Source organism: Lynx rufus, unplaced genomic scaffold (genome assembly GCF_022079265.1).
Source record: "Lynx rufus isolate CCGP_SWC_20201006 ecotype Redwood Valley unplaced genomic scaffold, mLynRuf1.p SCAF_22, whole genome shotgun sequence".
NCBI classification, from domain to species: Eukaryota; Metazoa; Chordata; class Mammalia; order Carnivora; family Felidae; genus Lynx; species Lynx rufus.
Genome location: NW_025814837.1, coordinates 6315389 through 6328103, shown reverse-complemented (window position 1 = coordinate 6328103; position 12715 = coordinate 6315389). Strand labels below are relative to the sequence as shown.

The 12715-nt window shown below is 39.3% G+C and overlaps 1 protein-coding gene across 3 annotated transcripts in view; it reads left to right on the top strand.

Moving 5' to 3' along the window:
• The window catches only part of ELP2 (elongator acetyltransferase complex subunit 2), a 45266-nt gene that overhangs the window by 16442 nt on the left and 16109 nt on the right, over window positions 1-12715 (top strand). For all 3 annotated transcript variants that reach the window (XR_006963508.1, XM_047086946.1, XM_047086947.1), the window contains exons 10-17: window positions 663-763; window positions 961-1092; window positions 5090-5239; window positions 7352-7540; window positions 9853-9922; window positions 10453-10548; window positions 10693-10750; window positions 11493-11565. Coding sequence is in view for 2 of the 3 variants with exons in the window: in XM_047086946.1 (XP_046942902.1) it covers window positions 663-763; window positions 961-1092; window positions 5090-5239; window positions 7352-7540; window positions 9853-9922; window positions 10453-10548; window positions 10693-10750; window positions 11493-11565 (869 nt within the window). In the remaining variant the exon portion in view is untranslated. The remainder of the gene's footprint in view (window positions 1-662; window positions 764-960; window positions 1093-5089; window positions 5240-7351; window positions 7541-9852; window positions 9923-10452; window positions 10549-10692; window positions 10751-11492; window positions 11566-12715) is intronic.

Genomic DNA, 12715 nt, shown 5'->3' with positions numbered 1-12715 from the left:
CTTTCTTTGGCCCTTAACCTGTCTTCGTTGCTTGCTGAAGCTGGTGCTGTATCGTACAGCTGAACGAGGCACAGGCCTCATAATCTTCCCCTGACCCCCTCACCGAGGCAAGAATAGAGACTATCATTAATGAATACTCAAGTAACCGCCATCCAACTGTTGTTAATATTGTCATATTTTTGCTGCAATTAAAAAAAAGTAGATATTATTGGTATTGAGGGACCCCTGTGTATTCTTTCCCGAACTCTTTCCCCTCCATTCTTCCCTTAGGACAACTACAAGGCTGAATTCACTGCATATCATTCCCATGAGTGTTTTTATACTTCTACTATACATTTCTGTAGCCACAAACAGTATTGCTTTACAGTTGTTAAAACTTGATAACAATATGTATTCTCTTACATCTTGGCTTTTTAGCTTAACGTGTTTTAGAGTTGTACTCGTGTTGATTCATGTAGCTCTAATTTATTTTTATTGAAGTATAATCCATTGTCTAAATGTACCACACCTCGTTTATCTGTTCTAACGTAAACCTCTGTTGTGTTTCTAAAATGTTGCTATTGCTACAAGTGAATGTTCTTGCAGTAACCGTGTTGTGTTTTTCTGGTAATCTACAAACAATGCTTGTTGATCACCTAAAGGCATTAGTTTTTATTCTTTAGATGGTCTTCTGCAGCAGCCAATGAGATTGTTGTCCGCTTCAATGGATAAAACCATGATTCTCTGGGCTCCAGATGAAGAGTCTGGAGTTTGGCTGGAACAGGTAAAAATGTGAATATTTATGGAACAGAAAATTGGGTTTAATAAATGATATTAAGCCTCCAAGTCTTTGTTCCTAGAGCTGCAAAAGTGTTCACTCTTTGTATGTGTTAAGTAAGTGAGAACATAAAAATCTCTGGAATCTGATTTCTACTGTGAGAATTGTGGACTCTTGATTACCACTTATTTTCTATTGCATAGGTTCGAGTAGGTGAAATAGGTGGAAATACTCTGGGATTTTATGATTGCCAGTTCAATGAAGATGGCTCCATGATCATTGCTCATGCTTTCCATGGAGCATTGCACCTTTGGAAACAGAATACGGCTAACCCAGTAAGAAAAGCATTTTTATTTTTTTTTTTTTTTTATTTTATTTTATTTTTTTTTAAATTTTTTTTTTCAACGTTTATTTATTTTTGGGACAGAGAGAGACAGAGCATGAACGGGCGAGGGGCAGAGAGAGAGGGAGACACAGAATCGGAAACAGGCTCCAGGCTCTGAGCCATCAGCCCAGAGCCTGACGCGGGGCTTGAACCCACGGACCGCGAGATCGTGACCTGGCTGAAGTCGGACGCTTAACCGACTGCGCCACCCAGGCGCCCCAGAAAAGCATTTTTAAATAAAGCATTTGTTCTCACATAGAGTGAAATGAAACTTAGGTAAACAGTGTTATGTACTTCCTATACTCTGCCAGAAACATAGTTGGGGTGTTTAAGTTCAAATGATGTCTTTCTTATTCACTTCTTCTTGTAGACGTTATACTGTAGTTACACTAAGTGAGAAACTTATGCTTTCCTAAGAGGAAAAGTATTCATTTGTTCAGTATCGTTGGGGTTTTGAAATTTGCACATAGATCAGTTTTCTATGTAAGTGAACTTTAAGCTGTATAAATTTTTTTTTTTTTTTTTTTTTTTTTTTTTTTAGCATTTGTTTATTTTTGAGAGAGAGAGCGAGCTAGCAAGGAAGGGGCAGAGAGAGAGGGAGACACAGAACCTGAAGCAGGCTCCAGTCTCTGAGCTACTAACAGAGAGCCTGATGCAGCATCTGAACCCACAAACTGAGATCATGACCTGAGCTGAAGTCGGAGGTTTAACTAACTGAGCCACCCAGGTGCCCAAGCTGTATAAATTTTAGGCTCTGCCTTTAAGCTCTATAAATTTTTTGATGAGAATATTTCCTATAATGTGTAACATCCTGTCGTCTTTAAAAAAAAAATTTTTTTTTTTTTTAACATTTATTCATTTTTGAGAGACAGAGTGTGAGTGGGAGAGGGGCAGAGAGAGAGAGAGGGAGACACAGAATCCAAAGCAGCCTCCAGGCTCTGAGCTGTCAGCACAGAGCCTGACATGGGGCTCGAACTCACAGACCATGAGACCATAACCTGAGCTGAAGCTGGACGCTTAACCGACTGAGCCACCCAGGCGCCCCATGTAACATCCCTGTCTTCTTAAACAAGATAACATAATTTGGTCTTTTCTTGGGCAGCGAAGTACTCCATAGACAATTACTGGATGAATGACTGACAAAAGGGCAATAGGACCACCTGTTATTTTGTGAAGGAATATATTCATGCTCTCAAGTTGTTGATGGGTGTAATTTTAAATAGTCCTGTAAATACTGGGCTATTTTACATCTTTTTTATAATTGTTAGTTTCTTCTCAAAGAGGAAATTTTCCTTTAGTCATCTAGCTGCCTTTCAGTATTATTCCTTCTCTCACTTTCTTTTTTTTAAATTTTTTTTTAATGTTTATTTATTTTTGAGACAGAGGGAGACAGAGCGTGAGTGGGGGAGGGGCAGAGAGAGAGGGAGACACAGAACCTGAAACAGGCTCCAGGCTCTGAGCTGTCAGCACAGAGCCTGATGCGGGGGTCGAACCCATGAACTGTGAAGTCATGACCTGAGCCAAAGTTGGATGCTTAACTGACTGAGCCACCCAGATGCCCCATCTCTTAACTTTCTAATTTGCTTCTGATCCACTTCTTTGGGTTTGGGGAAATGAAATTGCAGGAAAAGTGGCTAAGAGCACAGACTTTGGAGCTGGACAGTCTGGCGTCAGGCCCAGACCCCAGCACTTACTGGCTGTGTGCCCTCGAGGTCTTTGCCTAACCTCTGTCTCAGGTTCCTCCTGAGGAGAGTAAATAGAAAATGTAAAACGTGAATAGAAATATCACCTACTCTGGGGTTTCTATGATGCTTCAATGAGTTAATATTTGTATACTATGTAAAACGGGTCTGGCACCTAGAGGTTACTGTATGAATACGTTAAGTAAATAAATGAAAGAAATAAGAGCATTGAGTGAAATGTGAGTCAGCAGATTCTGAATGTCCATCTGATGGCTTCCTTTAAAAAGTAAAAATTCATGGATTTGCATAAACTTTAGTTGGTGGGCTTTGTAATAGTTGTGTCATCTGTGAGGCTTTCTCAATGCATGGAGTGATTTACTCTTTCCCTTATATCTTCCATTTGGAGTTGACCTTTGAAGACTGTTTCTACAAGTATGGAATCAGACCTGTAAATACAGAGAACACACTGATGTTTTGCTGAAGGGGAAAGGGGACGGGGGTTGGCCAAGTAGGTGAAGGGGAGTGGGAGGTATAGGCTTCCAGCTGTGGAATGGGTAAGTCACGGGAATGAAAGATACAGAGTAGGGAATATGGTCAGTGGGTATTGCAATAGTGTTGTATGGTGACAGATGGTGGCTACACTTGTGGTGAGCATAGCATAATGTATAGACATGTTGAATCACTGTGTGGTACACCTGAAACTAATGTTAACATTGTGTGTCAACTGTACACACACACACACAAACACACAAACACACACACACACACACACAACAAAAAGATTGTTTCTACTATGAAATGAGCTAAGGCACTGTTAAAGAGGATATTTTTTAGGATAAAATTTGTTCTTGGAGCTCCTCTGAGTCATATGCAGCTTTAGTTTTTAGGGCTTTCATAGAAAAAAAAGCATCAGATGAGTAAAAAGAAACTCAATCCACGAGACAGAATTCAAGGAAACTTGTGCTTATAATATGACTTCCAATTTATATTAGCCCCTTACTAAGGTGACTTTTTTTTAAGAGACTTTATTATTTTTTTCAAGAAGTTTTAGGTTCACAGAAAAACTGAACAGAAATTACAGACAGTTCCCATATACCCTCTGCCCCCACACATCCACAGCCTCCAGAGTGGCACATTTGTGACAATCAGGGCTGATTTTTTTTTTTTTTATTTTTTTTTTTTTCAACGTTTATTTATTTTTGGGACAGAGAGAGACAGAGCATGAACGGGGGAGGGGCAGAGAGAGAGGGAGACACAGAATCAGAAACAGGCTCCAGGCTCTGAGCCATCAGCCCAGAGCAATCAGGGCTGATTTTAAGAAGAAACACTGTCCTTTAGGACTGTTCTAGTGGAAAACTGTACTGATAGTCCATAAGTGCTGCCTTTCTTTCAAAACTTTTTGGAAACTGCCATTGGTGCTTACCATAGAATCAATTTTTTTGTCACAAAAGAAATTAATAGCATTTCTTAGTCACAACCTTTTTATTTTTTTGACCAGAAAATAATATAGCTTAGCTTAATCACTGTATTCAGCATACTTGTCTTTGAATGACGTTTTATTGATACAAATTTGATTTTTCCTCTAAAGATCACATTTTACCACTACTTGTGATTCTGTGTGGACCAGAGATAAGACATTTTGTGTATTTCATTGTCACTTGTTCACATGGTTGCTGGTACAGGTTCCCTCTGGAGGTGGCCAGCTAGGTTTGATTTGGACTGTGTTCTCTACACCTGCAGCTCCTTTTGTTTAATAAAGCTGTCAGAATCTACCAGTTTTACGTAATACCCTTTATTATGTAGTTTAATAGAAAAATACTCGCATAATACCTAGTATGTGCCAGCATTGTTATGAGTGCTTTACAAATATAAATTCATTTTATTCTCATAACAGCCATACAAGCTTGGTAACTTTCCTACGGAAGAGTTCTTTGAGGCAGAGAAAAGTTAAGTAGTGTCTGACTTCTAGGAGGCATTCAGTAAATGATGAATGGAGGGAAATTTCCGTGGGTTACTGCTTTAAAGGAATATAGCACAGATTTGAATGTTAAAGTTCTCATGCTTGATTGGAAAACCCATCCTTTTATTTTAGGATCCTACTATTTTAAGATCCCATCTTTTTTTTTTTTTTTTTTTTTTTTAAAGCTTTTCACATGCCTGGGGGCATCAGTCTTTTTCATCATTAGCCCTGAGGGCATTATGAAATGGATTCTGAGTAATGCTGATCTTTGATTATTTGGATGTGTCACAGTACTTTCATTGCAGAGAGAGTGGACTCCAGAGATTGTTATCTCAGGGCACTTTGATGGTGTCCAAGACCTGATGTGGGATCCGGAAGGAGAGTTTATCATCACTGTTGGTACTGACCAAACAACTCGACTTTTTGCTCCATGGAAGAGAAAAGACCAATCACAGGTAAGTGACTTCCTACTTGACTGATCTACATTAAAAAACCTCCATGAGCACATGAAAAGTGGGGCAACATTGTTAGCCCCTGCAGAAGTGCAAGTTAAAACCATGCCGAGATGCACTGAAGTAGACGGTACTGACGGTGAGGAGCGGTGGGAAGGGTGCAGAGCGCCTGCAGACTTCTGTGTTGCCGGTAGGGGCGCAGAATGCTAATAGCCAGGCAGGAGGGCAGTTTGGTATTTTCTTAGAAACTTAAACATATGTATACTCTTGCCAGTTTAGACAATTTAAATGTTAGTTGTTTTCAAAATGTGTTTACTTCAGTTCTTTTTTTTTTTTTAATTTTTTTTTTTAACGTTTATTTATCTTTGAGACAGAGAGAGACAGAGCATGAACAGGGGAGGGTCAGAGAAAGGGAGACACAGAATCAGAAGCAGGCTCCAGGCTCTGAGCTGTCAGCACAGAGCCCGACGCGGGGCTCGAACTCACGGACCGTGAGATCGTGACCTGAGCCGAAGTTGGCCGCTTAACCGACTGAGCCACCCAGGTGCCCCTACTTCAGTTCTACATAAAAGTTCAGTTATCCCTTGTAATTTTAGGTTTAATTCATAAAACACTGCCAAGTCTGTAACAAAAGCTAATTTCTAAAGTCATATGGTATTAGATACTAGTGCTTACGGGCAGTTTTTGTTGAGTAACTTTTCAGTCTTGGCCTTGAGCTCAAAAAGTCGCAACAGAACTTTACCACTGACAAGCCATTGACCTGTGCTATGTGGTAGAGGAAGTCTGTGTACTCAGCTTCAGTTCCTGACAAAAATTCATGGAACTGCCTGTGGGTTGGTTAGTCCATAGAAACGAGTGAAAACTGCCACTGACAATACTATTTCGGTAGCGGTGGGAGGTTCAAATTAATAGAGTTGAGTTAGTTAAAAAACAAGGCAAATGATTTTCACTGGTTTTCTGTGGCTCTTTGTGACTTGTTACCCATATAGCTCAGCTGTTGTTTATTAATCATCTATTTAAAAAATAGATAGGGGCACCTGTGTGGCTCAGTCAGTTAAGCATCTGAGTCAGGTCATGATCCCATGGTTTCTGAGTACAAGCCCCACATTGGTCTCTGCACTAACAGCACAGAGCCTACTTGGGATTCTCTCTCCGTCTCTGCCCACCGCCACCCCCCTGCCTCAAAATAAATTAAAAAAAAATTAAAAATTAAAAAGTGGATAAATCAGACTTGACTAAAATGTAAAATTTCTGCTCCTTGAAAGATACTGCCAGGAAAATGAGAAGTCCAGTCACAACTGGGAGAAAGTATTTACCAAGCACATCTCTGATGAAGGATTTATATCTAGAGTGTATATGTATGAAGAATATCTCAGAAGTCAGTACTAGGATAATAGTCCAGTTTAAAAAAACCAAAAGGGCAAAAGATTTGAACAGATATTTCTCCAAAAAAGATATAAGGAAATAAGGACAGGAAAAGAGTCTCAACACCATTAGTCATTAGGGAAACGCAAGGTAAAGCTGCAGTGAGATACCATCACACATTCACCTATCAGAATGATTAAAGTAAAAATACTGAGTGTTGGTGAGGGAGCAGGCAGCTGGCACTCTCGTACACTGCTGCTGGGATTGTAAAGTGCATATCCTCTTGGGAAAATAGTTTGGCAGTTTCTTAAAAATGTAAATATGCATCTATTATATCATCCAGCCATTCTACTTATAGGTAGTATCAACCCAAGAAAAGTAGCAGCCCATGTCCATGCAAAGACCTGTACAGAAATGTTCACAACTGCTTTCTCAATGAAAGACAAGCTGGAAACAACTTGAATATCTATCAGTATGTAAATGGATCAGTAAGCTTATATGTATGTGTATATATATGTATACACACACACACACACACACACACACGTATATATATGTGTATGTCTCCATACAAGAGAATCCTACTCAGTAACAAAAAGGATTGAATTATTGGTAAATACAACACAGATGAATCTGCTTTGTTGTCCTATTTCCATGCATGATAAATGATTTTGCATCTGACATTTTGCTTGTTGAAAAGAATTTGATTTTTGAAATGGTCATTTTTATTTATCCTATTTTAATACGCAGGTTACTTGGCATGAAATTGCCAGGCCTCAGATACATGGGTATGACCTGAAATGTTTGGCGATGATTAGTCGGTTTCAGTTTGTGTCTGGAGCAGATGAGAAAGTTCTTCGAGTATTTTCTGCACCTCAGAATTTTGTGGAAAATTTTTGTGCCATTACAGGCCAGTCACTGAATCTTGTGCTTTGTAATGTGAGTATCCCTCTGAATTTAGTTATGTGGAACTTAATCCATTGACTTCATTTAAAAAATATTTGCTTAAACCTGTAAATGGAGATTATGGGTAGAAAGGAAGTCAGATCGGATTTATTATTGTCTTGACAAACTTGCACACTGTGGCATGCAATAATTTAAATGTTTAAACCAGAAATTTCTTTAAAAAGTCGTCTAAGACACTGAAGAATTAAAGTGTTAAATCAAGGTAGGAATACCACGTATCATCACTGTGATTGGTACTTAAAACAATACGTGATAGGTAGGTCATATTTTCAGGGAGATTGCCATGTAACTGTGGTTAGAGGTAGGGAACAGTAGAACTGAAGTGCTTGCACTTACTACATAAGACCAAGGATTTTTTGGTGGCTAAAGTAAAATATTCATAGAAGGAAGAGGTTACTGTACTAATGAGAAAATGTTTAATGGGACCTTATTTGGGTTTTGAAAGGGTAAATTTTTTTTATGTTTATACTCTTTTTACAGAAGATTTGAGCTACTGATAAAAATATATAAGTTATGGGGCACTTGGGCATTCGGTTGGGAGTCCAACTCCTGCTGTGGTTCAGGTCATGATCCCAAGGTCGTGAGATCGAGCCCTGCATCAGGCTCCATGTTGAGCATGGAGCTTGCTTGGGATTCTCTCTCTCCTTCAGCCCTTCTCCCCCTCTGTCATGTGTGCATACTCTCTATTTCTCTCTCTATTTGTTTCTCTTAAAATTAATACATACATAAGTTATAAAAATTATAAAGTAACTACTTTTGAAGGAAGGGAAATTAGGAAAATAGTTGTGTTACATAGAAGTGTACCATCCTATGGTTCTTAAAGTTTGGTCACAAATTTCGTTCTGAGATTGAAAAGGGTAGGTAGGTACACTTGATAGGGAAAAGGGAGGAGAGAGAGAACACGCACATGCACGCAGTAGGGTGGCTCTGGCTGTTCGAATGAAGAGTAGTATATCCAGAGAAATGGAGAGAATGGGAGAAAGTCAAATGCTGGAGGACCTTGGGAGGCAGGCACAATTTAGACTACAGGATGCTGTTGTAGGTCCCTAAACAAAGACAGTGATGAAAAGTACTTTGGGGTGAAGAGAGAGCAGGATACATTTGAGCCTGGAGACTCTGAGGACAGGGCAACTAGCACCAGTCCGGATAAGACTGGAGAAGAAAGTGTCATTTGAAATAAAATTTCCACCTAAGTTCTATAGAGTGTATACTGAGCACCCCATGACACAGGCATTCTTGATTATGTGAAGAGGGGTTAAGGTTCTGTTCTGCTTCTTCCTAACCATAATAAACAATGGGAATGAGATCAAAAGGGAAGTCTTGATTGGGATTATAATGCAGTGCCACAGTGTGGGAGGGCAGTTAGTTTCAGGATCTCTTAGTTCTAGGGATTGAAATGTGGTTTTAGGGCTCCATGAGAGCCTTAGTCCCAGGTAGACAATCAGTTCTGTGTCCTAAGCTAACAGAGGTTTCATGGACTAGAAAGCCTCTTGCTGTATTTTGGGTTTTGTTCCCCTGCTGAATGTTGGGTTAGGTTTATAGGAGTGCTTCTTACTGCTCTTTTCCATGCAGTTTTTTCTTGGTTTCTGAGATAAAGCATGCTGTGGCTTATGTCCCAGGTGGCTGTTCTCAATGGTTTAAATTCCCATGCTCATGTTTATGTTGAGTTCCACCTCCTGTATTAAAGTCTAAATTGTGAGAAATGTTCTTAGCATATGGACATACGCCAGTTTTGATGGTTATCATATCGTTTTTTATGAGATGATTTGGTTGGTATACATTGCAGAGTATAAACAGATCATTGGCGCTTCAAATGGCACTCTAAAAGTTTTTAAAAATAGTGAGTTATTTAAATATGTTTAATGAAAATACTATATGCCTTTTTGGGAAACAGCAGTGTCTGCATGCGCATCATTAAGGATGTGCTTGGGAGACTCTTGGAAGTAGAGCCCTGGGCGTGCCATTTCAACCCACTCTGCTATTAGAAACGAGCCCAGTGCATGCCCTGTCAGACTCCAAAACTCACTGAGCTGTTAGGGTTTGATGAGCTCATGGATGACAGGATGCCTGACTTTATGGATTGGGTAGAGACTTGGGTTAACTGCAGCCTGTTTGTGGAGAGTGCTTAGCATTGCATCTTTGGTTTAGGAAATGGAAGTGTGGGCAGATATCCACACGTGTGGTCTTTAAATTGTTCCTCTGCATTTATGGGCATGACATTTTTGGTTTCCTGAGGTAACAGTAACTTTTAGTGTTTAAAACATGTATCATACTTTTTATTCCAGCAAGATGGTGATCTTCCAGAAGGAGCTACTGTCCCTGCGTTGGGGTTATCAAATAAAGCTGTCTTTCAGGGTAAGACTTTAGTGTCCAACATTTTTGAACCCATTGTATTTTAAAACCTAGTTACACACTTGTATAACATGATCCTCGTGTTCATTACTGATCTTTTTTTTTTTTTTTTTTTAAATCACAACACATGCATTTGCTTTCTCCACCAGATATTTCACGATAAATACTCCGTGCATACACAGACCCTGAAATAGGTACAGTTTTCACAAAGTGTGTTTCATGGAGCTCTATCACCACACATGCTAATACGGGTAGCCTGAAGAATGTGTCCGATTGTTCTAAAAGTTTGGGAAGTGTTAGGTCAAAGAGAGAGGAAGAAATCGTTAAGGAATTGACTAGCGCTTCAAAGAACACATTTGGCAAATACTGGAGTACTGGAAGTACCCTTGGATTTGGAATTGCATTGATACATCTTGAAGTACAATCAGTACTTTGAAGTTCCACTACTTTGTAATTGATGCTCTTAATATTAGGACGTATATAGGACGTATAAATACCGTGTACATGATGTTGACGTGTTTCTTTTAAACTAGGAGATCTAGTTTCTCAGCCTTCTGATGAAGAGGAGCTATTAACGAGTAATGGTTTTGAGTATCAACCAGTGGCCTTTCAGCCTTCCATACTTACTGGTAAGAAATGGTAAAAAGGTGGTTTGATAGTCATTAGTACACATAGTATGGTACCCATCACTATTGACCTAAAAAAGTGCTATAGAATTCACTTATTTGCGTGAAAATAGAAAAAGTAATTGCAGTGCTATACATTTATCGTAGAACCTCCCACTGAGGGTCATCTTCTGCAGAATACTTTATGGCCTGAGGTTCAAAAACTGTGAGTTAAACTGTGCTAAGCTCTCTGATCTGATTCTGTCATAACTTGTGATTTTTTTTTTCCCACACAACTTGCTTTTTTCCTTTGCTTTCTTCATACCTACATCCCCCCCCCCCCCCCCCCCCCGCCGATCTAAAAATCTTCAGTGGCCTTTCCAAGAGGCAAGAATCAAACTTCACATAGATTTTTATATTACTATGCATTCTATTTCCTAGATTTGTTTATTGGTCTTAATTTTTAACATTGTATTTCTTTTCCTTTCTTAAAAGGACTTCTAAGATTTATTATTCTGTTTTTTGTTTTTGTTTTTTCCCCTTTGGTGGCTCTCTGTCAAAACCTTTCCCAGATATATTGTGTATTGTATACACTAGCTAGGGGTGAAAACTTGTATTTTAATCTAATTGTTTGAGTAACTTGTATCACTTGTAGGAAGCTGGCATTTTCCCCAGTATCTCTGCTTTTTCCCCAAATGTTTGCCTCGACAGAAATGTACTGTCCCCTGAAAGAATTGCCTGTTAGCTAGATAGATTGATGTTCTTCTCACGTTTTAAAACTTTGCAGCATGAGAGTAGGTACTTTTACTAATACAGGGGTCATATATTTTCTCTTAAATTTTCTCTTAAATTTTAGATTTTCTCTTAAATTTTCTCTTTTTAATTTAAAAATTTAATTTTTTAATTAAAATTAAAATTTTTAATTTAAAAATTTTAAATTTTCTCTTAAATTTTCTCTTAAATTTTAGATATGGACACGGTTATGAAATATTTTGTGTTGCTTGTAGCAATTCAAAGACTCTGCTTGCCTCAGCATGTAAGGTAGGGGATTATACTTTTTTATTCCACTTGGTCACATGAATCACATGAGTCCTTAGGCACCTGCAGGTTGTGGCGATGGAGGCAGAACCCTACGTGAAAGGCCACTGGGGCCTGCTTTTTTGGAGTTTTGTTTTCTCAACCTCTTTTTCCTTCTGTCCCTTCAAAAGCTTGAAGTTGAGGAGCGCCTGGCTGGCTCCGTCCTCGGTAAATAAAGCGTGTCACTCTTGATCCTCGGGGTCATGAGTTCAAGCCCCAAGTAGGGGGTAGACCTTACTCAAAATAAAAAGCTTGCAGTTGCATTTTAAATCTGTTTCTGCCACACACTTTTGTTCTTAAATACTTGGTTTCACCTGATTTACACCTGATTTATTTAATCAGGTATTTTTAAATGACCTAAAAATGTGATAAATAATTTGAATAATTGGAGTCCTGGAGACACAGGGGAATGAGAAGATGAAATCCATAGTGCGCTCTGTTTGACCGTTTCTCTAGGAACAGACTTGGGACTGAGCAAAGTGCATGGGGTCGCTCAGCCTGTGCCGGGTTGGGACAGGGTGGTGGCCAGCTCACTAGCGTGGGGCACTGCAGAGTAGTACTTTTCAGTGTTTGCTTGTGAGACTAATCTCGTACTCCCTAGTCCATATTTATCCCTGTTCTGTGCAGTGAACTAGTATGTATGGAGGATCGTCTGAAAGGTCTTGAGACCCCCCCGTTTTATCTACATTGTCTAAAGTATATTTACTTGTTTCAAGCGTGATGATGTGAGTTGCCTATCTGGCAGGTCCCTCTGTCCCTGCTTTTGCTGCAGCTTCTTGCCGCTAGCCTGTATTGAGAGGCATCATAAGAAATATCGCTGTGCTGCTTTGCCTGTTGTCCTGTCTGTGAGAGTGCTACAGAGAGTACTTCTTCTGTTACAGGGGCCTGGGGGGGAGAATAGAGCTTGGTGGCAGGAATAGCTATGCTTCTGAGCAGCCAGTTCGTTTTTAGCTTTCAGCGCTGTCAGTGATGTGTAATTGATTATTTCCTTTTCAACTTGGCTTGCTTGTAGCAAATGTGTACTTGGTTTTTGTTATTTGTATACTTTTTCTAAGTATTTTATATTTTAATAAACAGTAGAAAAGAAGTGTGGTTGATAGTGTGGCTTGCAAAG